Below are 26,508 nucleotides of genomic sequence, written 5' to 3' on the forward strand. Positions count from 1 at the left end.
GTGTGGTGCTGGTCTCTATGGCTCCCAGAGGCGTCACTTTGTCACAAACCACACGGTATTTCCCAGCCCTCCCCACCATTCCTTGCACCCTTGTCCCCAAAGCTACCAGTGAGCAGAGAAAAGGCAGAACCAGGTTTTTTATTGCTTCAGGTCCAAGGGGCAATGCCAGGGATGTCTTGCAGGGATGGCGACAAGGAATGATGCCTGGCTTGGCGGCAACAAGTCTGGGGCTAGTTGGCTGAGCGGGACCAGCGCCAGGGATGTTGGTGAGCAGGATCTGAGGTGTGTTTGGGTCAGCAGGGACAAAGCCTGGTGTGGTGATGGTGGGTAGGCCGTGTGCTGGGCGCCTGGGGCTCAGACAAAGAGCTTGTCGTAGCAGGGCTGGCAGTACATCTTGTCACCGCACTCGCGGACGGTGCCCTTGTGCAGCCGGCCCAGGCAGTAGGTGCAGACGAAGTGCTCGGGGTGGTACCTGCGCCCCGCGGCCGTGATGCAGCGCCCGGTGACGGGGCGGCCGCAGCCGTGGCAGATGGTGCCCTGCCGCTGGTGGAAGTGCAGCTCGCAGTAGGGCCGCCCCTCCAGCTCGAAGAAGGACCCGCCGGTGAAGCCAGTCAGGCACTCCTGGGGCAAGGAGAGGGGAAGGCTGGCGTGGCTCTCGGAGCACCCCCGTTCCCGTGCATCCCCGCCATCCCACTCACCGTGCACACGAAGCACTCGGTGTGCCAGACACCCTCCAGGGCCGACAAGTAGTTGTCCAGGACAGGGCGCTCACAGCCTTGGCATTTGCGGGCAAACATGGCCAGGAAGTCCTGGTGGCAGTATGGCTTCCCGTTGTGCTCCAGGAACCCTGTGGGGAGGGGATTGGGATGGGCACCCACCTGGGCACGGCTCACTCTGGGGCCAGTGGGACGTGGCGGTACCCGGGGTGGGAGGCAAGAGAGACCATGAGGAGCTGTCAGGTAAGTGCAAGAGCAGGGAATGCCTGGGCAGGGGGCAGGACCCCCGCACCTGGTCCTCGGGACATACCCTCATCTCCGAACACCTTCCCGCAGTGGGCGCAGAAGAAATGCTCGGGGTGCCAGGTCCGCTCCAGGGCCGTGAGGACTTTCTGCAGGAAAAGCTGAAATGAGGGAGCCGGCGGTGGCGGGGGGTGGCCGGGGCGGTCACTCGCTCACCTCGCGGATGGGGCCGGCGCAGTAGGCACAGCGCGGGGAGAAGGCCTGGTGATAATCCTCCTCGCAGAACGCCCGCCCACCCTGCTCGAAGAAGGGCTTCTTGTCCAGCTCCCGCCCGCAGCGGGCGCAGGTGAAGTGCTCGGGGTGCCAGGTTCTGCCCAGGGCTGTGAGCACCTGCGAGGAGGAGGCACGGGAGCTGTGAGGGCAGCTCCGGGGGGATGCCCAGGGCTGGCGGCGGGGGCTCACCTTGCCGGCGATGGGCTTGCGGCACGCGGCGCAGACGCCGGTGGGCGCGGCTGTGATGCCCAGCTCCTGCAGGTCGCGCGTGAGGCTGTCCAGCATGTTGTCCAGCAAGGACTCTGTGCGCACCCCGGCTCCCCGCCCTGCAGCTGCCAGCTGCTGGGAAGGAGGATGGTGAGGTCGGGGTGAGCCCAAGCCCCCCGGCCTGCTGCCCCAGGGCCAAGGCTCACCTTGCTCTGCGTGTGGCCCAGGTCGGCCAGGAGCTCATCCAGCTGCCAGGCGGCCTCCGTGGGTGGGGGTGAGGGGAGCAGCGGCTTTGGGACTGGCACAGGGGTGCTGGGCACGGCAGAGAAGGGACGTGCTGTGGTGTCTGCCCCAAGGCAGGGACCAAGAGCCCTCCACCCCTGCCAACACAGCCCTTTCTCACAGGCCACCGCAGGGAACAGTGCAGGTATGCAGGATACAATCTATTCCAGGTGACCCCGGATGGCAGATCCCAGCAAGGAATGAAGGAACAGATGGCCCCATATGACTTTGCCCTGCCATGGCCCTTTTTACCTGTACACTGAATCCAAACCTTCTCCTGGAGGCTGAGCTCGAGGCGGCAGCGGCGCCTGGAAGGACAAGCCCTTGTGGCAGAGCCCTCAGGGTGCTCCCCTGGCAGCTTCCCCTGCCCAGCTCCATCCCCCATCACGAGCTGAGGGGTCTCTGTTCCCAGGCATTACCTTCTGGGCACCTTGCTGGGCATCCTGGCAGGAGCTTGGTCCCTGCAGCGCACAGTCCTTGGAGGCCAGACAGGAGCTCTGCTCCAGTTCTGCCAGCAAAGCGTCTGCACAGATAGCCAGGTAAGGCCCCACAGCCACCAGGTGCCCGAGCAGCAGTCTTGTACCACCCCCAAAATCTCAGGAGCAGAAAGAGTGTCACACCACATCCGTCCTGTCCTGCTGGCACCCCGAGAGGCCCTGAGCACCCTCCCTGAGGGCCCCATCCAGGTGCAGGATGTGCCCAACTTCCCAAAGAGTGGGGCAAGGGGTCCTGCCCCCACACACCATCCCCTGGCCAGCGAAGAAACCTCTGCCAGTCCTCAGCTTGACCCAGCAAAAGCCCTGCCAAGGAAAAGCTCACCCTGGGCCCATCCTGCATGTCCAGAGCACCACTTCCACCAAACTGGGCCAAAGCCTTTTCCTTTCTGCCTTTGCCTCTCTGCCTCGGCTGTCCCTCACATTGGGAAACAGGGAATGCCCCCAGCAGTGTGGCTGCTTCCCTGACCCTGCCTCTCCCATGCCAGGCCAGGGATGGCTCCCAGCTCCCGCTGGGTGCCGCCAGGGTTGCGGTGCTGCTGCAGCTCATTTCCTGCTCTCAAACTTGCTCCATTTTTGGCCTAGTGCTCGCTCGACCACCAGCTCCATGGATCCCTTGGGATGGGGGAGGCACAGGAGAGAGCAGGGCTCCACGGCTGCCCCTCAGCAGCATCCTCTCCTGGTCCTGAGGTACAGGAAGGAAAAGGCTCCCCAGAGGTGCCGAAAACGTGCCCCCAAGCCAGGCCTTGTTGCAGGATCATTTCCGGAGAGGCCCAACTTACCCAAATCCTCCATGCTGCCTTGGCGTGGGGGTCCCAGGGCAGGAGCAGCACCCCGAGGTGCTGAGATGGCAGCCGAGGCTGCGCCGACTCGGTTCCGGTCTCGCCTCCGCCCCCCGTGCCGAGGTTTGTCACCCAGGGCTTCCTTTGTGGGCTGCGTGCCTCACACCACGTGTGACGGGCACAGCTGGGGCACAGGGAGCCACAAACAGCCCAGGCTGGAGATGCAGATGAGAGAAACTGGCCAATGGGCTGGCCAAGGAGCTCCAGAAGCCAAGACGTGGATGTCCTGCTGACCCAGGCCCTTTCCAGATGCCACTGGCCATGTGTGACAAGGGATGGCGTCCCTGTGCTGGGTGGAAATGGATTTGTGGCAGCATGATGGAGCAGTGCCGTCACATTGCAGCAGAGCCTCGCCTTTGGGGGACGCTTCTGGAGCTTCATCATCGATTTCCAGGTAACAGCAAATCCCTTTTTGGCAGAGAAACCTCCTGGCACTGCTGGGAGCAGGCAGTGGATGTGGAAACAGCTCCAAGGGACTGGGGAAATGATAATGCCAGAGGTGACTTGGAGTGTTCTTTGGGCTCTTGTCTGGGTGTTTGGAGGAGGCAGCACCTGGTAGGTGACCAACAACATCTCTGTCACCTTGGCCACCAGCCCTGCCAAAGCTTTGCCATGTCCTGGCTTGGTTCCTCTTTAGTGCAGCCAGAAAAACCTTGTGAGTAAAGGTTAAGAGCCACAGACTCCATCCTTTCCGTGGGGAGGCACCAGCACCCACACGGGTCAGGCTGGCCCTGCTCCTGGGCACTGCTGATCCCCCACGGGTGGGGCGGGCTGGAGCTGAGCCCCTCAAGCCGCCACCTCAGGGGTCACTTCATTCCTGACACCATTTTGTCGCCTGCTCACAGCAGGGATATCCAGCCCAGCCCGCTGCGTCCGGCTGCGCTTCAGGCCGGGAATGCTGAGGGCCACCCAAAACTGAGAGGAGGAGCTGCTGCTGTCACGGCTCAGGGCTGCTTGGCGATGGGATCGCTGTGTCAGGCGCTTCCCTTTCTGCCCACAGCAGAACCTTCCTGCCTGCGGAAGGTTTGGGGCTATTTTTAGCTCTCTCAGTGATTTAGTGATGCGTGAGCTCGAGTGCACACGAGCATCTGGAGCTGGAACTTCTTAAAACTCGTCCTTACAGAACCCAGAGGCCAAAGGCTGAGCTGTGCCCTGCCCTGGGCTCCCCTCCCCTGTTCTAACAAGAATCAAGCGACACCAGCCTTGCCTGCAGAGGGGAAATCAGTCATGACGATGACAGGGGCAGATTGTCACGGGGCTGACAAAAACCAGGGACAAGGTGTGCAAGGATCCCGAGGTTTTCTTTCACTTTCATGCAAGGACATTCTCCTCCTGTGTCTGGGTCAGGGGAACATGGTTCTCCGCAGTGAGGGGTTTTATTACCACACTCTCAGGAACTGCTGGAGACGCTTTTGTTTTCTAGGAAACACACCAGAGCCCAGAACTTGAAATGCAGAAGCAGAAAGGACTTGAAATGCAGAAGGAAGCACCAGGCGCTCGGAGCCCTCTCACTGGTGGGAACCAGTTCAGCAAACAGGATTTTCCAGCTGAACGCTGTGGGCTCTTTGAAACCCTGTGATTTCTGCTGTCTCCCGAGGGAGGATGAGGAGCACCTTGTTCTGGGGAAGTGTTACCCTTTGTTCTCCTGTCCTAAAACGGTGGGTAACATCAGCCAAACCCTCCTCTCCAGAGCAAGCACACCCCATCCTCTTCCCCACTCCAAGCCCTGGATCCTGGCCTGGTGTCACATCCCGCTGTAGCCAGGGCAAGGAAATACTGTGCCAGGATCAGTCTGGACACCGAGGCGGCTGGGACAGCAGGGAAGGGAACAGAGTGGCGACCGTGACAAAACCCGCTTCTGTGTGGTGCCTTCAGCATCCATGGGGTGAAGTTTTGGGGTTTTGTGCGGGTTTAATGCATTAGTGCAATTCCTGTGGGAGAACCAGGCGCTGCTGGGGTTGTTTTGGGGAAGGACTCAGGCCTTGAAGACTATGGGGGCGGGTCCCCCAGCACAGCCGCTCCCGGGGTTCCTGCCCAGAGACCATTCGGGGCGGGGACACAACCGGGAACGGGGAACCGGCGCGGCCTCAGCTCCGGTGGAACTACAACTCCCGGCAGGCACCGCGCATGCGCGGCCGCGGGACGGAAGCGGGCGGGGCTGAGGCTGTGTGCCCCGCCCCCCTTGCGCCGGCCACCATTTTGTCACCGACTTTCACCCGCCGCCCGACGGGGCGTTTTTTTTTTTCTTAAAGGAGAAGCGGTAGCCAAAAGCGGCCCGACCGCCAAGCCCCGCCGGTACCGCGGGCAGCGCCGCAGCCGCGCGGCACGGAGCGGCCGCGTGGGGCGGGGCGGCGAACGGCTTCCCCTGCCAGGCCTCGCCCGAGGGGCAAAGGGGCCCGGGGGCAGGCGGAGGGGCGCAGGCAGCGGCGGCGGTAGGGAGCCCGGCGGTGCCGGGGGCCGGGCGGCGGCCGCGCGGCGGAAGGGCGGTCAGGGCGGCGGGGCCTTCCGGGCGGCGGCCGCGGGGGCCGCGCTCGAGTGGGCGCCGAGCGGGGCCGGCCGGGGGGGGAGAGCGGGAGCGCGAGCGCAGCGGCCGCCGCAGCGCCTGCGCAAGAGGCGGCGCGAGTCCGGGGCGCGCGCGGGGGCGGCGCGCCGATTGGTCGCTCGGCGGTGGGGGGGGCGGGCCCCGCCGCGGCCGGGCCGCCCATTGGCCAGGCGGCGCGCGAGCGGCGGGGAAAGGCGTGAGCGCGGCGGGCGGGGGAACTCGGGCCCGGGGGGCAGGGTCGTCCTCCGCGTCCCGCCGCGGATTGGTGGACGCGGACGGGGGGCGGGCCGCAGGGGCCGCGCGTGAAGGCGGCCGGCGGGCGCTGATTGGCCGCGGGCGGCGGGGGCGGGCGTGCCCGGCCGAGGGTGGAGCGCGGCCGTCCCGGCCCCGCCGCCGCCGCCGCCGCCGCCCCGATGCCGGCGGGCACCGAGCAGCCGGGGGCCGCCGCCGCCGAGCCGCCGCCCGCCCCGGGACCGCCGCCCGCCGCAGACAGGCCGCCGGCTTCGGGCCGCCGCCGTCCGCCGCAGCCCGCCGCCGACCAGGGGGAGGAGTCCGGCGGCAGCCGGGTGCTGAGGGGCGGCCGGGAGCGCGGCCGCGCCGCTTCGGCCGCGGGGGGAGCCGCCGCCGCGTCCCGCCGCCGTAAGGCCGAGTATCCCCGACGCCGGCGGAGCAGCCCCGGGGCGCGGCCCGCCGCCGAGCAGCCCGCCGCCGAGACGCCGCCCGCGGCCAGGAAGGCCCCCCGGGCCGGGTGAGTCCCTGCAGCGACGGGCTCCGCCCGCGCCTTCCGGGGATCGCGGCCCCGGGCGGGGGGCTGCGGGCGGCCCCTGCCCGACCCGTGCCAACGGGCCTGGGCCCCGGGGCCGCCTCCGGCCGCGGGGTGTCCCGGGCCGCCGCCCCTTTGTTCCAGCTGGGCTGGGCCGGCCCCGCCGGTCCCTTCCCAGGAAGGGCAGTGTCCCGGGAATCGCCGGCTGCGCAGCGCCCTCGGGCAGCGGCCGCTGTCCCGGTGCCCCGCGGCGCCAGCGCGGTCCGGTCCCTTCTGCCAAAGGTCTGGGCGAGGGAGGCGGTGGGGTCTGCATTCTCGGGAGGAGGTGCTGCGTTCGCTGCACTTTCGATCCTGAGCAGGACACCGGAGCGTTTGGAAGTGCAGCTGCTCTGCCCTGTTCTAAGCACAAAATCCACCCGAATCGGTCATAACTGTCCTGGGCATGGCTGGGCCTTTGCTGCTGGATATCCTTGTAGTTCCCCTCAGTTTGCTGTGGCTGAAACAGTCTACCTTGGCATGAGGGCTTTTAAACGGTGATCCGATAGAGAGGCACCGGAACTTTGAGGAACTGAGGCTCATCTCCACGTCATTCAGTTCCTTGTTGCTGCCCCCATCCCACAGAGTCTGGCTCTTACACTTACTTTTGTGTTTTTTTCAGGTGCACGGATAAAGTCGCTGGTAAAGGTAAGAGCTGAATTATTCACTCCTGGGGTTGTGTTCCTTTTAGAAAGTCTGGGCTGTTGCACGGGTTAGCCCAGTCCTCCTTTTGGATCTTCCTTTTAGAGAATGTTTTAGTGCTGGGTGATGTGCAGTTTCTATCTGAAGCTCTCTCAAGACTGTGGAACTGTGATAAGCTGCTGCTGCTGTTGGCACGTGCCCAAGCTGCAAAATCTTACTGTCGTAAAAAGCACTCGGGCTTTTCTATGGCTGTTGGAGCTGTGCTGTGCTGCTCCGTGGTTTGACGGCTCTTGTTGCACAGCAGTCCCAAGTAGCTGGCAAATCCTGGGTTCACTTCTGTTCTGCGCTCAGAAATGTAGGAGTAGATCCTCGAGAGATCTGGGAAAGTTGTGTGGAAATCAAAATATTCAGATATTCACACTTGGGTTTTTTGTTTTTTTTTTCCTAGCTTTAGTGGATTGTGGATTTTTTAGGCTGATGTCTTTAAGGGCAAAAGAGAAAATTTTATTCAGAACTGGGGGCGTGAGTAGGGTCTCAACACAAAAGCCCCAGCTGTGGGGATCTGCAGCCTGGAGCAGAACTTTTGTTTTCTGGTGCACACTGTGAACTTTGTGCACCTATTTAACATTTTTTTAAAAACCAAAAACAACCCCAAAAAGCAAAATTAGGAAAAAAAAAAAAAAAGTTAGAGGGCTTTGCTCCTTACCTGGTGATGACTTTTGAAACAGATCCAAGTAAAGGGCTTTGTGTAGTGTTGTTTTCGATCTGGCACAGAGAATTGTGGCAGAATGGAGCACTGAGGAAAGGAGGTCACACACCTGTGCAGATGAATTCCCCTTTCTGCTGGAGCTGTCTGGGTTTGTTTGCCAGCAGTTGTGTCTCCGAGGCTGCTGTTACTCTCGTGTTTTGGTAACTCTTTAGCTTTCCTCCTACAAGTGTTTATTTCGTTTGGGTGTGGAAATCCATCACAGTTCCAGCTGGCAAGGTGTGTTTTTACAGACTGAAGCAGAGTTAACCACTGTGTGTTGAGCCCAGATCTTGCTTGTGTGTATTTACCCCTCGCTGTGTAAAGGGAGGGCAGCATAACGTCAGAGCTTCAGCCTTTTACGTCAAAGCACAGTTGCCGAAATGTCTAAAGAAGTTTGGCTTCATTTGTGTATGGAGTTAAGACTTTAATGGTCATGCCTGATTTTTTGGTTTAAGGAGAAGTATTTATTGGAAGTGGTAGAAAACAGGCAGAATATTTCCATTTTTACTCCAGGAAGTGAAAGCTGTCCGACTGAAATTCCCAGGTTTGGGAACTCTCTGCACTCAAACCATTTTAGCCTTTAACTTGGGCTCTGAGAGTTTCAGCTCTGCTTGAAGGTGAGAGTGGAAAAATTATTTGTTAACCTTCTGGGTTTTTTTTTTTTTTTTTTCCCCCGATTAGATTTGCAGCCAAAATGATGGCAGGAATAGTTGCGTAGAAATTGGCACTGGGAAGTGCTGACTTCTTCTGGGCCAGAGGAAATCTGTGCCGTGGGGGGCGGGGGTTGTTTGTTTCTGGTTAGTTTTTTAGTCTACAGAAGCACAGAAGGGAGGAAGCTGCACTCCTGTGTCTTGGCTGCACGCTGGATGGAGCCCTCGTGCCCCTTGTGCTGGTTAGAGAGGAGCTGGAAACAGGGCTGAGGAGTGTTTTCCTTGGGCAGGCTGTGCAGGAGCAGGAGAGGGGCTTCTCCCTCCTCCTCCTGTTGGGCTTTAGCAGAAGTTTTTGAAGGAGCCAGACCAGTTTAAGCAAGCAGCAGCTTTCCTTGCACAACAGGGTTTTTGGTAGCCGGGAAAGCACAATCCCATTTGTCCTTTCACCCTGAATGGAGCTGGGATAAGGTGCTGAGTGGTTCTGGTGAAGGCTTGGAATTCTGTGCTAGTGCTCCCTGATGTGGAATTGATTTTTTTTTTTTTTTTTTAATTTTTGCATTGCAGTATTAGCCTTTACTGTCAACAGCTAAATCCAGTTTGGAATATTCCCTGGGACAGCCATGGGATCGGGCTCCTGCAGCATCCCCTTGGGAGTTCTGGCCGTGCAGGTCTGACAGGGAGTTTGGAGGGAGATGAGAGCCGATGGTGTGTTTGTTGTGTCACAGCCCGAGTGTGACTGTCACCACAGCGGCGTGCATGGGGGCAGCTGCAGTGTCAGCCCGTGCTCCCTGGCTATTCCCTGTCGCCTGCTTAGTCATGCAGTCGCAGGATTTCCCAACGTGTGCCTGCAGGAATATTGGATGCATAAGTAGAACGTTTAATCTCAGCTTACAAATGAATTTGTGCAGCTACGGTCACTGTGCAGTAAGATGCACGTCTGGCTTGCTGCAGCAATCTGTATCCTTGTGGGAATAATTTTCATTTTAGTCTGGAGAGTCACCTCCCTGGAAGCCCGTTCTCGAATCCAGGGGTTCTGCTAAGAAAACAGTCAGGTTTGGCAGATTTAAAAAAAGATGGAAAACTTTGAGACTCAGGTAGTACCAAATGGGTTTGTACAGAGGACTCACATAATACCTAAGAGTTTTATTCTTAATGCTTCGTGCTCCTTTTGGGAGTGACTGTTTTCCCTTAAGGCTTTGCCTGTGTTTGGAGAGAGAAATGTCATTACATAAAACCAAACCTTATAAAAATGCACTGCATTTAAATAGCTCAGAGTGCCCAAACCCTCCAAGGATATTCCTGTGTTCCATCTGTACCGTTCCACAGTGCTCTGGTGGGGAAGAGCCCTTTGGACGGAGCTTTGCACTTGGATATTTTTCCTGAGTTTCATTTTTGTCCATGCCTTTATAAAGCCAGGTGTTTGGTGCCTTATCTGTTGCGTGGTTGCTGCCTTAAATTTCAGAGGTGTGCATATGTTGTGGTGCATTTATTTTTATAACAGCTTTTTAACTTTAGCAAATAATAGTTTATTTTCCTTTCACTTAATTGCACACGTGTATTTTCTGAAATTGTCTGCAGGGCCAGTAAGAAGCTTTCAAATGCCTTATAAATCAAAGCCCAACTCTGTTGAAGAGCAGAGCAGTGCCCAGGGTCTTGTCTTTTGGTTGTCTAAACAAAGCCACAACTTCACTGCGAGTGTCCTTCCAGGTTTCCTTTTCTTGTCCCTTCTCCCAGGGACTGAGGTTCAGTCAAAAATTTTAAGTTATTTTTTTGTGAAGGAAGAAGAGACAAAAATTTATTCCAAATCTAGGAGTTCCCATATTTTGGGCAAGGCCTTGGTGATTGCTGATTCCAGCTGTTCCTGCAGCTGAGCCCTTGACAGACAGAAGTTTCCTGGTGCAGCCCTGACTCTTGGATAGGGACCAGGGACCATGTTGGGAGGGTCTAGAATTAGAAGGTTTTTCAGCTCATAGGTCTGTATCACTGTGAGTTCTGTGGCAAATACTGGACACACCTCCTAAGGATGGGGTTTGGGAGGTACCTGGGTATTCTCGGCACGTGAAAATGCCCTGAATCTGTTAGACAGCTGTGCTGAGGCAGAGGAAGTAGGAAGGAGAAATCCTGGGAGAAGGCTTATCAAACACCTTCACTTTAGAGGAAGGAAGCAGAGCTGCTGGGTGAGGAGCGTGCTCAGTCCAGGTGTGTTCTGAGGCAGGTCTGCTTCGGCTCTGTGAGCCTGGTTTTTAAAATGATAAGTAATCAGCTGAATGCTTGATCTTCCAAGGAAATACAGCTCTTCCAGAGCAGCAGTGTGTGCTGTCCCTGCCAACACAGTAATGGTTGAGGGGGGGATTTCTAGAGGGTGGTTTCAAGTGTCTTTGGGTTTGATTTAGAATTCAAAAACCTGAGATATTCACCATGAGGTCTGAGAACATGCAGCAGTCACCTTGAGATCTGCTAAAGAAAGCCAGGAAGGTGCAGTTCACGCTCTGATGGTGAAGTTTGTACGTGCAGGACAGCAGTTTGATGGTGTACAACACAGTGTGATGCCTCACATCCAGGATTCCAGTCAGGCTTTTCCAGCCAAATGTTGGTTGCTTATTCCCACCCTGTTAATCAAGGATCAGACAGCGATTAATGCAAAGCAGACTGCGTACTAGGAGAAAAAGGATCATTCGGTTCAGAAGGCCTTATGCAGAACTGGAGATTGCAGGCTGGGAGGAATCAGAGAGGCTGTGGATTCCTCATCCCTGGAAGTATCCAAGGCCAGATTGGACAGGGCTTGGAGCAGCCTGAGCTAGTGGAAGGTACTGCTGCCCGTGGCAGGGATTGGAATGAGATGAGATTTAAGGTGCCTTCCAACCCAAACCATTCTGTGATCATCTGTCACATTTCAAAGGGCATTGAGTTCATGAAGGCCCAGTGCCACAGCAAGCACCAGAAAGTGAGATCAAATGAACCGTGCTTGGGAATTTTAGTTTTTAAGGGATTAACTTGCTCACAAGACATTTCAGGCAGTTCTGTTGTCTTGCCAAAGCATGTTTGGAGATCAGCCACGAGCCAAAAGGAAGCCACCTGTGCAAGCTGTAAATAAGTGTGGAGACCTCAGGCTAACAGCGTCTGTGATGCTTTTTGCTCTAGCACAGCATCAGAGACATCCGTCTCAGATCCCTCAGGGATATTGCCAGGTGTACAATTCCAATGAAGTATGTTTGGGGCATTCTCTAAACATGGCTTTTCACATGGCCCGGCTTTGAAGCAGGCCTTTCATAAAGCACTTGCTGAGCTTTACGAGTGTCTCTTTTGTTGTGCTTAGAGCCAGCAAATCATCATCTTAGAAGCCTTTATCCAAGGGAAATATAAGCTGTTTTTAAATATCAGTGTCTTTCCTTAGAGGGAATGTGAGGATAGTTTTAAGGGGAGGTTTGCTGAGGCGAGGGCTGGGCAGGTTCCCACAGCAGGCAGGGGCTGCTGTGATTAAAGGTGTGATTTAATGATGGGATTTAGGCACTTTGTGCTATGATGAAAGAGTCTGCAAACGGCCGTTTCAGCTCCCAAAGAAGAGAAGGAAGAGGAGGAGGTGTCCAGCGTGCTCAGCCATGGCTCTCCCGTGGGCACGGCCCGGCCCAGCCGGAGCTGGCGCAGCAGCCGGACGGCGGCCGCCGCTCGCCAGCGCGACTCGGAGAATTCCCGCGCCTCCAGATCTAAGGCGAGCTCCCTGCAGCTCATCTGCAAGTCGGAGCCCAACGCCGACCAGCTGGAGTACGGTACGTGGCACGGAGGGCCCGGGGACAGTCAGGGAGCCGGCTGCGGGTGTCACTCCGGGCGTGTGGCTGGTGATGGCGTGGTGCTGCTTGTCACGGGTACCTTCTGCCACCAGCACTCCCGGCTCTGAATGTCGACGGAGGTACCGTGAGACAGATGAGCTCACTGCAGCGAACACACTTTGAAACCTAATGGTGACTTTTCCTTTCAGTGGTCACAGAAGAGCATCAGTCTCCAGGTGGAGTCAGGTAGGACACGTTGTTTTGTGGTGTTTCTTCCTATTCGGTGTCTCAAAGTGGGCCTGAGTTGCTGGAAAATAAACCCTTGTGCTAAACGTTCCGTGGGACCGACAGTAGCTCTGTCTCCTTTGGTTCCTCGCCTTTGCAGTTCCAGTGTGCACAGATGTCAGGAGATACTGTGGAGAAATGGATATTAAGATTTAATCCGGGCGTTCCACCTGGTAGCTTTGTTGCTGTGGGTGGCTTCAGGAGAGGACACAGCTCTGCCTGGCCTGTTTTGGTTGTCACTGTGCTCCTTGGTCAGTGCAAGCCTTCATCTTTCCCCAGTCATGCTGGATGGGGAAGTGCTGTGTAATAGTGTCCTTCCCATGCTGGGGGATGGTGCACAGATATCCTTGCAGCAGTGGCCGAGCTGTTGCTGCCAAAGTCCTCTCTTCTCCTTTTCTCCCAGCAGCGATGATGATGAGGAGATGCTCATCAGTGAGGAAGAAGTTCCTTTCAAAGATGATCCCAGAGATGAGACCTACAAGCCCCACCTAGAGAAGTATATTGGATTATGTATTTACTGGGGGTTTAGACCAAAAAAATATGGGCATGTTACCTGAATTAGCTTGATTTGCCGCAGAGCACCTGTGCTAGTTGATCTGGTGGAATGGTTCTAAACATTGCCTGCATTGGCCAGAACTGTTCTTCTCTCAGGGACTGAAGCCTGTAGAGCCTTGCTGGCTGCTGGGTGCTTCCCTAAGCCTGGTCCTTACTTCTGCTTGGAAGTGGGACTTGAAGAATAGACCCGGACTTGGGTCCAGTTTTTGCTTAAACCTTTATAAAAAGCAGGCATTGGGAAGAGTATTGGAGTAATGTGTTGTATTTGTGTCTTTGTAGGGAAGCACCAAAGCAAAGGAGAAAAGCTAGCAAGGGGAAAGAGGAAAAAGAAAGGCAGAAAGATATTAAAGTGGAAGTGAAAGAAGAAAATGAGTTTCAGGAGGATGAAGAGCCACCAAGGAAGTGAGTAAACTCTGCAGTTACACATGCCACTGTGTGCTGTCTGTTTTGCATTCTTGCTGGCGTACAACAATGTTTAATTGTTGTTGGTTCCCCCCATCCCCCTCCTCCTCCTCCTCTGGGCCTGAGAGCTGATGGGGCAGCACTGTTTATCCTGTGCCCTCACATCTTGCCTTCGTTCAGCCACAAAAAAAATCAGAGTTTAGCTTAAGTGGAGGGGTTTTTCATCATCCTGTGGTTAGTCAGCCTCCCTGGGTATGACCACACAGTGGGAAATACTTCAGGGTGTTCTTACAATGGGTTCCTTGTGATGCCTCAAGTGGATTCTGAAATCCAGTGCGAGAGGGCAGCATTCCTGCTGTGTGCTGGGGCCAGACACTGGGATATCTTGTCACTGGAATACCTTGTGTGTGTGGCAAGTGTCCTTTTTGTACAGTTGGGACTTTACCAGAGCTCAGGAAAATCAGCTGTTTTCCCCTTGCTTTCGAGAAGTAAAACAACAAACTTTTGCCACCCAGTCAGTCACCAGTGGCACGACACCTTCGACTGTGCTGTCACTGGAACTCCTGGCTGAAGCATTCCTCCTGGCAACAGAGGGAGATCGGTTTATGTGACTGTGTCAAAGCCATTCTTTGGCGATAATGCGAGGGAAAAAAAAGAAAAAGGAGCTGGTTTTGTACCTCAGCTCCTCTCTGGGTGGTTGGAACAGCCCGGGCTCCCTCTGCTGACCTGCTGCACACTGGTAGTGTAATTTCTCCTGCTGTTCCTGAGCTGCTGCTGATTCACAGTGGAGAGGAGTGAGGAGGCTGATGTTTTGAGAACATTTTTGTCTGTTGGAGGCTGCTTTCTGAGGCTTGAGGAAAATTTTGTTGTTTGAATCAGAACACTACTTTTTGTGCGTAATAAAACCTGTGGCTCTTCTGAGGGCTTGGCTTGAATGCTGAGTGTGTGTTCAGTGTGTTCCTGGCTTGCCATCAATACAGATGTCTCAGCAGAGTCTAGAAAATACTTCCATCGATCTGCTCCAAGTGTCTCTGCGGCAATGGGATCAGGCAGGCAGAGCTGGGCAGAGCTGTGGCTTGGGAGGTTGCAGTTTACATGTGAGCACAGGTCTGCTCAGACAGAGCCTAGATTTTTGTCTTGACAGGTACAGAAGCTGCTGTGGCTAGTTCTGAGACCTGTAAAATAGCTGCTGGGTCATTAATCCCCTTCTTCCTGATCAGGCAGATGGATGTGTTCCCATGGTGTGGAATGTTCCCCAGCAGAGCAGAGGAAATAAGGTGCACTGTCAGTTCTAGACTGTGTTGGCATGTTTATGAGATGAAATGGTGTGTTTATGAAAAATGCATTAGGAAATGGGAAGTATTGAGAGAGCAAACCATCTGAAGCATTTATTTCTCTGGAATTCGCCGTTCTCTGAATCTGTCTCCAGCTTGCACTCAGTTTTGTTTCTAGACCATGTTGTTAATGAGGCTGTACAGCATACACTTCAAAGTCTCTGCCCACTGCTAATGTGAGGAAGCTTCTCTCAGTTCTGTTTTTGTATCCCTGTTACAGGAGGGGAAGGAGGAGAAAGGATGACAAAAGCCCAAGGCTGCCCAAGAGAAGGTAAGTGATCCTCTCTACATAGTTCTGTTCTGCAGACTTGCTTCCCTTGTGTCCTGCATGCAGACAAGGATTGTCCCAAAGCCATCTCTCTGCCTTAAAGGAAATAAAACTCAAAAATAGCAGCATGCCTTGTCTTCCCTCTTTTCCCTCCCCTATAAGTATGGCTTCAATTTTTTTTCCAAGTGAACTGGCCCCCTCCCCACTTCTCAGTTGATCCCTCCCGTGGCATTGCCCAGCAATAAGGTTCTGGGAATTGTGGGTCTCCTGAGGCTTTTCCAGCTCTAGGGAGGGCCCTCAAGTAGGAGAAGAGGTGGCTCTTGGACAGCAGCTCTGTCACAGCCCAGGCAGGGATTTTGGAGCAACAGCGCTTTGCTGTGCTTGCACTTGTTACTTGTGTCATGAGACACATCAGCCCCTCACAGACCCAGAGAATTGTGGTTCTAAATAGAATATATATAGAATCTTTATCTATAGAATTACCTGGTCATAGAAGCAGCCAAGCACTCTGCCCCTCTCCTTGCTGATTTCCCAGGAAGAAGCCTCCGATCCAGTATGTCCGCTGTGAGATGGAAGGCTGCGGCACGGTCCTGGCTCACCCGCGGTACCTGCAGGTTTGTGGAGGTGTTCACTACCTCTGTGGCACGTGGGAGGGCAGGGAAGGGGTGCTTGGAGCAGGCTGCTAAGCCTCCACTGGCACTCACACCCCTTCCTGACGCTGTCATTTTGGAAGAGTTCATTGCGGCCAGTTGTAGCCCTGTGTGTGTGTCTGTCAGGTTGCTGGATGTCCATGTGTGTTTCATTTTCCAGTGGAGATCTAAACTTGAGTGAACCTCAGCTGTTCACTTGGCCAGGAACAATCTGCAAACTTCCACTCTTTCTTTCCAGCATCACATAAAATATCAGCACTTACTGAAGAAAAAATATGTGTGTCCTCATCCCTCCTGCGGTCGGCTCTTCCGGCTCCAGAAGCAGCTCCTGCGGCATGCCAAACATCACACAGGTACAGGGGGGTGGGAAACAGATACAAACTCCACTTCGGGTCAGTGAACACACAGGGGGAAAATGAAAAAGCCTCTGGGACTTCTGGGGAGAGTAAAGCCAAGTCAGGTGGCGTAGATTTGCAGCAGCAGGGTATTACTGTCTTCTGGATTACCATCTTTGAAATAAATGGAAGAAATAGACTATAGAGGTTTTAATTCTCCTTCTGGCAAGCATCACTCAGGGGCTCTGTAGAGGAATAAACCTCTACAGGTAAAGTCTGATTTATCTCAAATTGCCGGTCTTTCAGTGTTGGTCGGAGTGGATAATTAGCTCTTAGGAGAGTTTTAATCACGCCTCGCCTCTCCAGACCAGCAGCTGTGCTGTGGGACACCTCCTCCTCCCAGAACTTGTAGTTCTGCTCCTTCTTGGGTAGCTTTACCTGCACCGCCTGAGAGTTGGGAAAGGGAGCAGGTCTGTGGGAGAGCAATGCTGCAACTGCTGTTGTCTTTCAGATCAAAGGGATTACATCTGCGAGTACTGCGCCCGGGCCTTCAAGAGCTCCCACAACTTGGCAGTGCACCGGATGATCCACACAGGCGAGAAGCCCCTGCAGTGAGTACCTCTGCCTGTGCCTCGCCCTCCTCCTGCTCTGAGGGACCCCCAAAACCCCCATTTCAGAGCAGCTCTGGAGTCGGGGCTGGAGCCTGGTCCTGGTGTCCCGGCTCTCTTTGGACACGCGCTTGTGTCGCCTGCTCCTCGGGGCAGCGTCTTGGCGCGGATCTGGGGTACGTAAACCCTCAGTAAATGAAATCAGAGCTGGAGCTGCTGTGACATTAGCGAGCCCCTGCTGTTTTCCTGGGCTGCCACCTCGCTACTACTTGTCCCCGTGAGCATGTGTGAATGTCCCTTGGTTGTGACCTCCTGGTTGTCCCCTCCCAGGTGCGAGATCTGCGGATTCACCTGCCGGCAGAAGGCTTCCCTCAACTGGCACATGAAGAAGCACGATGCAGACTCCTTCTACCAGTTCTCCTGCAATATTTGTGGCAAGAAATTCGAGAAGAAGGACAGCGTCGTTGCCCACAAAGCCAAGAGTCACCCCGAAGTGCTCATTGCTGAAGCACTGGCTGCCAACGCGGGTGCCCTGATCACCAGCACCGATATCCTGGGCACTAATCCCGAGGCCATCGTGCCGCCCACGGATGGCCAGGGCCTCCCGCTGCTCCCCGACCCCCTGGGCAGTGCTCCCCCAGCAGATTGCCTGCTGCTGAGCCCAGAGGGGATGCCAAAGCCCTACTGTGGCGGGGCAGAGCGTGTGAGCCTGGTGGCTGACGGCAAGCTCTTCGTGGGCAGCGGCAGCAGCGCGAACCCAGAGGGTCTGGTCATGAACACAGAGATGCTGGGAGCCAGCACGGAGGTGCTCATCGAAGATTCAGACTCCACTGGACCCTAGTGGCAGGGGGAGCACCTGGGAGCTGGGACAGTTGGGACTCTGTATTTAAAAGGAAAAGGAAAAACAAAAAAAAAAAAAAGAAAAAAGGAGGAGGCACTTACTGAAAGAGAGGAAAGTTAAACAAAACTTACAATACTAGTAAATAACTGAAGGGTCTGCTCCCCTCCAGCGCGGATCACAGCACATCCTCTTTCTCCCAACCACTTCTCTCTCTCCCACGGCCCCTTTGTGGAAAGGGGCACGTGCTGCCATTGCCAGAGCAAGTTGGATTGAGTGGCGGATTCCTCCAAGGGAGGGGGCACTGCTGAAACCCTTCGCTCTACCCCAGAGCAGTTGCCCTTCTGCCTCCTTGGCGTGGCCCCACTGGCAAACTAAAAATCGTTGGACCTGCTCTGGAGAAGTTCCTTAGGACTCCCTCTGCCCCTGGTCCCGACTTCTATGCACCACTGCACTCTGGTCCTTGCAGTCTCCTCCTTCCTTGCCGGGGCTGGGAGTTTGGCACCTTAGCCCCTCGGCAGGGTGAGCTGTGAAGCCGCAGTGCACGTCCCGCTCCCACCGCGCTCCCCTGCTCCAGCCCTGGCAGGAAGTGGAGGGAGGGAACGCCCTGGCTCATAGATCATGTTTGCTTGGAGAGGCCCGGGGGCTACAGGAGCCCTGCGTGGGAGAGGCAAGGAGGAGCATCCCAGTTTGACGACAGTAATTTGCACTTTGAACATGCTTCGTTTTTGTGTTGTGGTAACAAGATTCCTTATTTATTGTTTAAAAAAGGGTCGGTATTTTTTAGTTCTGTTCTTAGGGGGCGGGGATGGAAGGGGTTCAGGCTGTTTCCCAGTTGGCTCCGGTGCAGGGAGCTCCAGTGCCATCGTGCCAGCAGCTGGGAGAGCCGAGGTGAAGGCAGCGCTCTGGAGTCAGATGTGTCTCGCAGCTTTTCCAGAGTAGAGGGAGAACCCCTGGAGAAGAGCCTGTGTGCAGTGGGAGTCTCTGCAGCAGCGTGTTAGCAGGAGGATGAGGTGAGTGATGGGCTGTCTCTCCCTCCCTCCCGGCTCCGGGTGAGCTCTTCTTGCATTAAATGCCTGTTTTGCCTCCAGCCTTTCGGGGAAGGACGTTGTTAGCCAGGAACTTGTTCTTGTGACTCGGGACAGCTGTGAGCTACTTGCTGCTGAGGGATGTGGTGCTCCTCATCCAACTCTGCCTCTCCTTTCCAGGTCTAGACAAAGACATAGTTAGCAGGGACTGGATATGGTTTTTCTCAGGCTTGTTTATCCAAGGCAGTAGATTGATGTGGGACTAAGGGGCTGTCAGCTTTTCTCCCTGCCCTCATTGTGTGGGGAGGGATTGTGTAGCCGTGTTCTGAAAGCTTCTCTTTTCTGCACAGACACCCCAGCTTTCCCTGAAACGTGGCAGGTCAGGTGTTGCCTGCTGGTGTAGTTAGGGCAGCTTTGAGCCCTTGGAAAAGTTTACATAGGATAAGAAAGTGTCTGCTAAGGAGACTTGGATTTTTTTTTTTTTTTTTGCTCTTCTCTGAAACTTTGTGTGGAGATTCAGTGGCCTTGAATTCGTAGCAGTTTTGGAAGAGGTGAAGAATAACCCGGTTTTTTGTTTGTTTGCTGGTATTTTTGGTTGGGTTTCTGGGGTTGGGAGCAGAGCTGAAGCATCTTGTCGGAGCACAAGATCAGCTGAGTTGGTCTGTAGCACACAGCAGCTTGTTGAAATCGGGTACCTGGGGTCTGGAAAACCACAATAAAACGTGGAATTTAATTGGATTAACAGGAAACTCACTCTGATCACCCACTCTGTCCCCTGTGATGCCCGGAAATCCAACTGTGGCTCAAACACGCTGGCTTTTCTCGGGCTGTTTGTCCTGGTTTGCCCCCTTCCTCCCTACCCCCTTACACTGCTACCTTTGTCAGAGCAAGTCGAAGCACTTCCTGGTGTTGGGGCGGCTGGAGGCTGAGCAGTTGGGTTGTCCCGTGCCCTGGGTGTGGGCATCCCACGTCCTCACACTGTGGCAGCAGCCTGGCTCACCTGAGGGCCCAGCATACCTGGGGGCAGGTCCATGGTGGAATGGTGTTAAACTGAACCAGTTCCTTCAGCTGAGATGATCCAGTGTCTTGCTTGGATTGCTTTACTGTGGTTTCCAGCAGGAAACTTTCCGGGTGGCAGCTTGCAGGCTAGAGAGGGGCAGCGCACTGAGGCCAGCAGTTCAGCCCAGCTCTGATGGTTCTACCCCCGGCAGTGCGGGGCTTCTCTCTGGGGACACTTGGTGGCCCTCGGGGCAGGCTGGCCGTGTCCTCCTGACATGGTGCTGCTGGAGCTGCGTCTCTGCCGGCCCCTGTGCCTGTGGGAGGTGCGGGGTTGGCAGAGCCTTGCACAGAACACTAAAGGAGAGCTCGGGGGTTTGTTGGTTGAGGGATGGCACTAAAATGCCTTTAGGCCAAGGGCTTGCTCACCTCTGATGACCCAGCACTTGGCACCGGACTGGGAGAAGCTTTCTTGTCCCATGTCCGCCCCAGTGGAGCTGAGTTTTGCCCCTGGCTGCACTTCTGGGATGCAAAATCAAACATTTCCTTTGCTTCCCGGCCTGGACACCTCTGATCCCTGCCGCTCCCTGCCTTGTCCTTCCATGACACCTCTTGTAGCTCTCCCTTTTCTTTTTCTGGCCGTGGCCAGGTGCCTGTCTGTCCTCTAACCACAGCCTGCTCGCCCCTGATGCAGGAGAGATGTGTAGCTCCCTTCCCACACCCCTCTGAAGTCCTAAAACTGACACAGCCCTCCTGCAGCTCCTCTTCCCCTCGATGTCTCTCCTTCACTCGCATGCAGTTTGCTTCAATAAATTATTGTAGTAGTTTGCAATAAACTTTTTTGTATTTTTTTCCCCTGTATTTATTTTTTTTTTCTCCTCGTGGGGAGGGGATCGGAGGGGGCACGAGGCCCTTTGGCACAGGCAGCACTTTGGGGGCCCTTGGCCACCGGGCTGGGGGCTGCTGTGGCCAGGGGCTCCCCAAGCTCAGCAGCTTCTGCAGCAGCCGTGGGGTGACAGGGAGGCTGCTGGGCATATGGGGACCCCCCCCAGCCCTGGGACCCCCAGCCAGGCACACTGTGGTATTCACGGGAAGCTGCTTTTCAACTCCTGGGCTTTTTTTCACTCGATCTGGGTAATGCATAACCAAAATAAACAGACTGAGGAAAAACCAACCCAACCTGAAGGGCTGTTTTTGACTTGGTGCGTGCAGTTCACCTGTGGGGTTGCCGGTGTTGTCCTGGGGTGGCTGAGATACCTTTCCCCTATCTGCATCCCCTCTTTCGGACAGGACCCTTCTGGGAAAGGGCGGCTAGGAGCAGCTGGCACAGATCCTTTTGCCAGGGTTTGGGTTGCGGTTTGGCTTGGGGCTGCTGCGGGATCTCCAGCCTGGGGACTCCCCTCAAGCATTGCTGGGCCCTGCTCAGGCTCCAGCCGCCTGCCCGGGCTGAGGTGTTGAGCAATGTCCGGGCTTTGCTCACCTCTTCCCGGCAGTGGTTTCCCGCGCTCTGGAATGAGCCGAGGGATTAGCGTGCTGCTAATCTCACTGTGTGGCCGGGAGGGAGGAGTGGGTCAGCCGGGGCTGGGAGCCTGTTGCTGCCGGGCCAGACAGTTCTGGGCAAGGCGCTTGGAGTAGCGATGCGTGGGGGAATTAGGGAAATAATCTGTCGCTGTTGATCCCAGAGGCGGGAATTTGCAGCGTGGTGCCAGGCCCCAGGCACGGAAGAGGGGGAGAACCAGGCCAGCGGACGTGTGAGCGGAGCTCCCGGCTGGAATGCACCAGCTCAGCAAGGGATTGTCCTCGCCGGGCCGGGCGGGTGCTGCGCCCGGAGCCTGGTGGCCGTGACAGCTGCCCGGACCATGGCGGCCGCAGACAGCCCCTCCGCCGCCCTCCGGCGCGACCTCTGCAGCCGCGGCATCCGCCTGGCCGGCAAGATGCGTGCGGATGTCGTTGACCTCCTGGACGCCTACGTGAGTTTGCCCCGCTCCCTTCCGCCTGCCGCGGGGCTGGGAGCGCTGGTGGGATCCGGGCAGCCGTGCTGGGGTGCGAGGACTCTGGCCCGTGGCAGGAACGCGGCACGGAGTCCTGGCGGATCCGGGCCCGCCGACGCCTGGGCGAGGCTCCGGCAAGCTCGCGCTGCCCCGACACCTGCAGGGCTCAGGGCTGGGGGTCCCCCCACGTTTGTCCTGCCCCCGCTGATCCCCGGCGGGTCTCACCCTGCAGGTGGAGCAGCAGGGCTTGGACGCCTCGGCCAGCGTGGCGGCAGTGGAGGGGGTGCCGCTGGCGGCGGTGGAGCGCTGGGACGAGCAGACGGGCACCCAGCGGCTGCTGGAGAACCTGGCGGCCTACCGGGCCTTCCGCGCCCTGCTGGCCCAGATGCTGGAGGAGCAGCGGGAGCAGCTGGGCGAGGCCGACGCGGGCCTGGGCCGGGCGCTGGCGGCCGTCCTGCTCCAGGTCTCGGCCTTCACCTACCACCTCGAGGAGCTGCTGCGGCTGGAGAGCCGCGGGATCCCCGGCGAGGAAGAGGAGGAGGAGGACGGGCCGCCGCCCCCGCCGCGCCTCAGCCTCTTCGAGCAGAAGCTGCGGGGCCTGGGCGTGCTGCGGGAGCTGGCCCAGTGGGCCGTGAGGTCCGTGCGGGACCTGCGGCAGCTCGCCAAGCCCAGCCCGGCCACCGGCGCGGCCCCCGGCCTGGCCGAGAGCCCCTGAAGGCGAGCACAGGGTGGGGGGTCGTGGGTGCCGCCGGGGCTCTTTGCCCACCCTCTCAGAGGGCAGCAGACGGCGAAGGAGGGGACGTGGAGGGGAGGGACAGTGTCATTAATCCCCGTGCTTTTAGTGCTGTTCCCCGTGGGGAAACTGAGGCACGGGCTGCAGTCTAGCCTGGAGGGAGCGGGGATCCTCGGGGGTCCTTGGGCTCTTCCTGCTGGGCAGTTGAATTATCCCGCAGGAAGCAGCTTTGCTGCTCACCCCAGGGCCTAGAGGCCGTGACCAGCAGCACTGCCCGTTGGAGTCTGGACGCTGCCTATGGCAGGCAGATGCTGCCTTGGGGCTCTTGCTGATGCGGGGCAGGAGCGAAGGGACAGAAAAGCATCACCTGGTGAAAGGAGTCTCGGTACCTGCCCGCCGGCTGCGAGGCACAAGGCTCGGCCTCCTGCACGTGGACTCTCCTTCTGCCCAGCTTGGTTGGCTGCTCATTGAATTTCTGCTCTAACTGCTTGGGGGCTTTTTGGGGAGGGGGGGAAGCAATCAGGAGGGGAATTCTTAACTGCTTAGACATGATAATGGAGAGGATCTTTTAACTGAAAGGGGATCTTTTAGCTGTGATTCAGAAGCCCCTCTGCAAGGAGGTTAGTGCCTGCAGGGCTTATTTTAGGACTGGGAATGGCATGGGAGAATCTTAACAGCCCCAACCACATCGCTCTCCCTGTGGAGTGCTGGGATGTTTCACAGCTTCCTGGGCCACGGTTCTCCTGCCGACTGGATGTGATGGCTGCCGGCTGCCGAGTGAATAAAAGGGCTGGGAGATCTACCAGGGTGATGTACTTCTTGCGGGGAGGTGGGGCAGTTACCTCACCAGAGAGCCTGGGCTGCCCAGTTCCCACTGCAGGGAAGGGTCCTTCCCAGTGGTGTGAGAGGTTTGGGGGCATGTGACCCACTTGGAGGTCATGGGGAAGACAAAGCAGCTGGGGATGAAGGAGATGGTGGGAAGATGAGGAGGAGGTGGTGGGTCACTGGGATTGTGCCCTGTCCTGGAGTGGCCCTGCCTTCTTCCCTGGCCTGTGAGAGGACAGGCAACATGCAGGGAGACCGGGGGCACAGAGCAGGGAGGAGGGTGGGGATGTGCCCGGGCGGCTCTGCACAAAGCAGCTTTGTGGTGGCAGGTTGGGACCGCACCGGGCACAGCGCCTGCCCCAGCACCAGCAGCGTCTCCCAGAGCACAAAAGAGCAGCCCGGGAATGAGCCCCCAGTGCCATCCTGCCCACCCCACCGACCACACGGGGCCACAGGGCTGGGGCAAGGGTGGTTTGATGGGGTCTGGTTTTTTATGGGTGGTGCCCGAGAGGAAGAACGTGCGCCTTCTTCATCGCCACTTACTGCCTGCCCTCAGCTTTCGCAGCTCAGACTGGATTATTTCAATCTTTACGCTTCCCTGCACTCGGGAATAACAATTTATGGCCATTATTTTTTTTCAGGCTTAGTCAAGGCAAGTCCCTTTTCTGACAAGTATTTTTTCTTGCCCGCTGCTGTGTGCTTGAAGCTACCTTGCTCTTCTCCCCTTGCCACCCTCCAGCTTAGCAGTGGCCGGGCGCTCACACCCTCCTCACCTTCCCGGGGGTGGGCAGGGACATCTGCGGTGTGTCCTTGAACCTCACCACCCGAGCAGGTGGGAACAGACCTCTCTTCTCCGGCAGCACAGGCCGGGTACGAGGTGACCTTCAGATCCCGGGAGCCGGCCAGGGCTGCAATCCGATCCTCCCACATCAGCTGCTGGCAGAGAGCTGAGCTGGGTGCCGCGCTTGCACTCCAGGGTGAAAGCGGCAATGGAGACACAAGGTGGACGATGGTGTTGCCCCAGGGATTTCCCTGGGCTTTTGCAACCTTCCTTACTCCTTCCCCGTGACCTTGCCAGCTGGGTGCACCTCCATTTGTGGAGCAGCCACCGTGCTTGGGAATGGCCGCCCTAAGCAGAAACAATGGGAAAAAGCAATCCGTTAATCCAAACCTCCATGCTTTGGCTGAGCGAGAGGCTCCAGCTCCCGGCCTTTCCCTGCCAGCCAGCCCCCACCGTGCCGTGCAGAGGCAGTGACGTCTGAGCTGGCTGGGATTTAATGCTATTTTTCAGCTGCAGCCCTGAGGGAATCACCAGTGAAGTGATTTGGCGAGGACGGGGACGCCCGACAGCTGAGCTCCCGTGGTGCCAGGAGGCCCTTGGATTAGCTTTGCCACAGACTGGAGTGGAGTTGATCCGGGTGGCTGAAGGCAAATGAAGCTGTTCATTTCGGAATCAGAAATTAGGAGTTTGAGGGGAGGACAGTTGCACCCGTGTGGCTAAATGCTGCTGAGGACCCCTGCAGTGGCCTCCTGCTAACTGAGAACCCACCAAAACCATCCAGCTTTGTGCTTTGGGAAGAGAGAAGGCATTTGCAGCACTGGTGGGAACAGGGACGTAGGGGGGAGGGAGGGCTGCGCCCCCAAAGTGCAGCAGGGATGGAGCCACCAAAAGCAACCCATGGACGTGTTTAATTTCAAAATAATAAATGTTTTTAGGGCTTAACATGTGGCTGGGCACACTTTGTGGGGTTGGGAAGGTTTCTGAGCTGACTGAGGCTGCTCCCTGACCTCAGGCCTTGGTGCTGGGTGAGAATGGATTTGCCCCTTTCCCACAGTGCGCCAGAGGCTGGTGGGATTCAGCTGTGCTGGTCCCACTGCTTCACTCACAGTCCCACTGCACTCACAGCACTGCCGTGCTGGCTTCTGACTTCTTGATCCTGAGCTGGAGCTGGGGTGGGTGGATGTTCACCAACACTTTCCTTTTTTAATAGCAGGAAAGCCTTTTCCTCCTCTCTGAGTCAGTAGAAAGGATTTCCCTGGGTTTCCCCGTCATAGCCTTGGCTGCACTTGTCTGCCTCAAAGGAACAGGTGAAAACGCAGAGGAGTGGCTCTCTCTGTGGCTGTGCTGCTTTCCTGGGAAGGGCCAGGAAACCTCCCTTCTTGCAGGAAAATGTGCCTCAAGCGTAGCCCCGCGTCTCTCCAAGTGCGAGCTGGAGGTTCACCTCATCCTCTCTCACCACAGCGCCCGCCAGCTGGCATCACCGCAATTAGTCTCCACCTGTTCCTTCCCCCTTTTTCTTCCCTTCGTTTTTTCCTCTCTTTTGGATCTTGTCTAATGGTTTCTCACCACAAGCGGCACTGGCAGGTGCTCAGCAGGACGGGCAGTGCCTGGGAAACAGGTTTGTCAGGATGGGAGCTTCACCGCCTGCCTGGGGATGAGTCGCCTCCAAGCCGAGGTGGACCACGGGCTGGGGGATTTTCTGTGCTGCCAAACCTGGGACACGGGGGCAATTTGTACAGTTCTCCCGAACCAGGAAAGTCCAGGTGTTTCATGTACAAGGAAATCAGTGTTAGGCGTGCCTGAGCACAGGATCATGAAAGGAGGTGAGACCAGTCTGTCACCAATATCCTGCCATTCAGGGCTGCTCTGGGAAGCTGCTTCTGGGACTCCGTGGAAGAGCAAGCTCGGGAATGTTTTCCTGGCCTGCGGGGAAGGGCCAGCACTGGCCGAGGGTTGCTGTAACACGGGGGGTGCCCACGTCACAGCAGGGCAGCCAGGCAGGCAGCTGGCAGAGCTGGGGTGCAGGAGCTGGGCTTACAGCCCACGTGTCCCTCAGACATGAGGCAACTCTGGGCTCTGAAACCATTTGTGTGTGTGTCATGGGCCACAGGCAAGGGCAGCTCAGGGCGCCGCTTCCTGAAGAAGCTCTTGGACCACATTTTTCTGGCACAGCAACGTGGAGCAGTTTCCCCGTGACCCACCAGCGCCCCGAGTCCCATCGATGGCACCCCACAAGGCTGGGTGCCCACCAGAGGCCCCCTGGGCTGCACTCCTGCTCAGGGCTACGGGGAGGTCCTCGGGCTGCAGGGTGGCGGCACAGGGGATGCGGGGACAGCGGGGACCCGGGGTGCAGGACGGGGACACGGGGACGGCGGGCAGCGCCGGGGCGCAGGATGCGGGTACGGGGGAAAAGGCGGGACGGTTCCCTCGCCCCCCGCGGGTCGCTGGGCGCCACCGGGGCGGGGCGGGCCGCGGTGACGTGGCGCGGTGCCGCCCCCGGCCCGGGGCTCCGGGCGCGGGCGGGGCCGGGCGGAGCGGGCCGGGAGCGGCGCCGCGGGTGCGCGCAGGGGCGAGGGGCGGCCCGGCCGTGCGCGGCTCCGGCCCCGGGCGGGGGCGGGCAGAGCCCTGCGCCGCGCCGAGCATGCGAGAGCCGCCGGGGCGGGCGGCAGCGGCG

At 57.2% G+C, this 26,508-nt stretch overlaps 3 protein-coding genes across 3 annotated transcripts; 2 read left to right on the plus strand and 1 right to left on the minus strand.

Moving 5' to 3' along the window:
- Positions 1–248: 248 nt before the first annotated feature.
- On the minus strand, positions 249–3,119 carry LPXN (leupaxin). The gene is made up of 9 exons (XM_040067859.2): positions 2,998–3,119; positions 2,141–2,244; positions 1,974–2,029; positions 1,646–1,751; positions 1,422–1,574; positions 1,176–1,349; positions 1,027–1,108; positions 699–847; positions 249–621 (listed from the first exon to the last, which is right to left on the minus strand). The coding sequence occupies exons 1-9, from the start codon at positions 3,008–3,010 to the stop codon at positions 355–357; spliced, it is 1,104 nt and encodes a 367-aa protein (XP_039923793.1). The 5' UTR covers positions 3,011–3,119; the 3' UTR covers positions 249–354.
- Positions 3,120–6,012: 2,893 nt separating this feature from the next.
- Positions 6,013–20,355, plus strand: ZFP91 (ZFP91 zinc finger protein, atypical E3 ubiquitin ligase). Its single transcript, XM_058421060.1, has 11 exons — positions 6,013–6,347; positions 7,021–7,046; positions 11,990–12,205; positions 12,415–12,451; positions 12,897–12,986; positions 13,325–13,447; positions 15,002–15,052; positions 15,585–15,663; positions 15,938–16,052; positions 16,546–16,645; positions 16,973–20,355. The coding sequence occupies exons 1-11, from the start codon at positions 6,013–6,015 to the stop codon at positions 17,481–17,483; spliced, it is 1,683 nt and encodes a 560-aa protein (XP_058277043.1). The 3' UTR covers positions 17,484–20,355.
- An 843-nt stretch (positions 20,356–21,198) lies between these two features.
- On the plus strand, positions 21,199–22,210 carry CNTF (ciliary neurotrophic factor). The gene is made up of 2 exons (XM_040068592.1): positions 21,199–21,474; positions 21,728–22,210. Exons 1-2 carry the CDS (start codon positions 21,364–21,366, stop codon positions 22,208–22,210), a joined length of 594 nt encoding a protein of 197 aa, XP_039924526.1. The 5' UTR covers positions 21,199–21,363.
- The last annotated feature ends 4,298 nt before the right edge of the window (positions 22,211–26,508 follow it).

This window comes from Hirundo rustica, chromosome 6, assembly GCF_015227805.2.
Source record: "Hirundo rustica isolate bHirRus1 chromosome 6, bHirRus1.pri.v3, whole genome shotgun sequence".
In the NCBI taxonomy this organism is placed as follows: domain Eukaryota; kingdom Metazoa; phylum Chordata; class Aves; order Passeriformes; family Hirundinidae; genus Hirundo; species Hirundo rustica.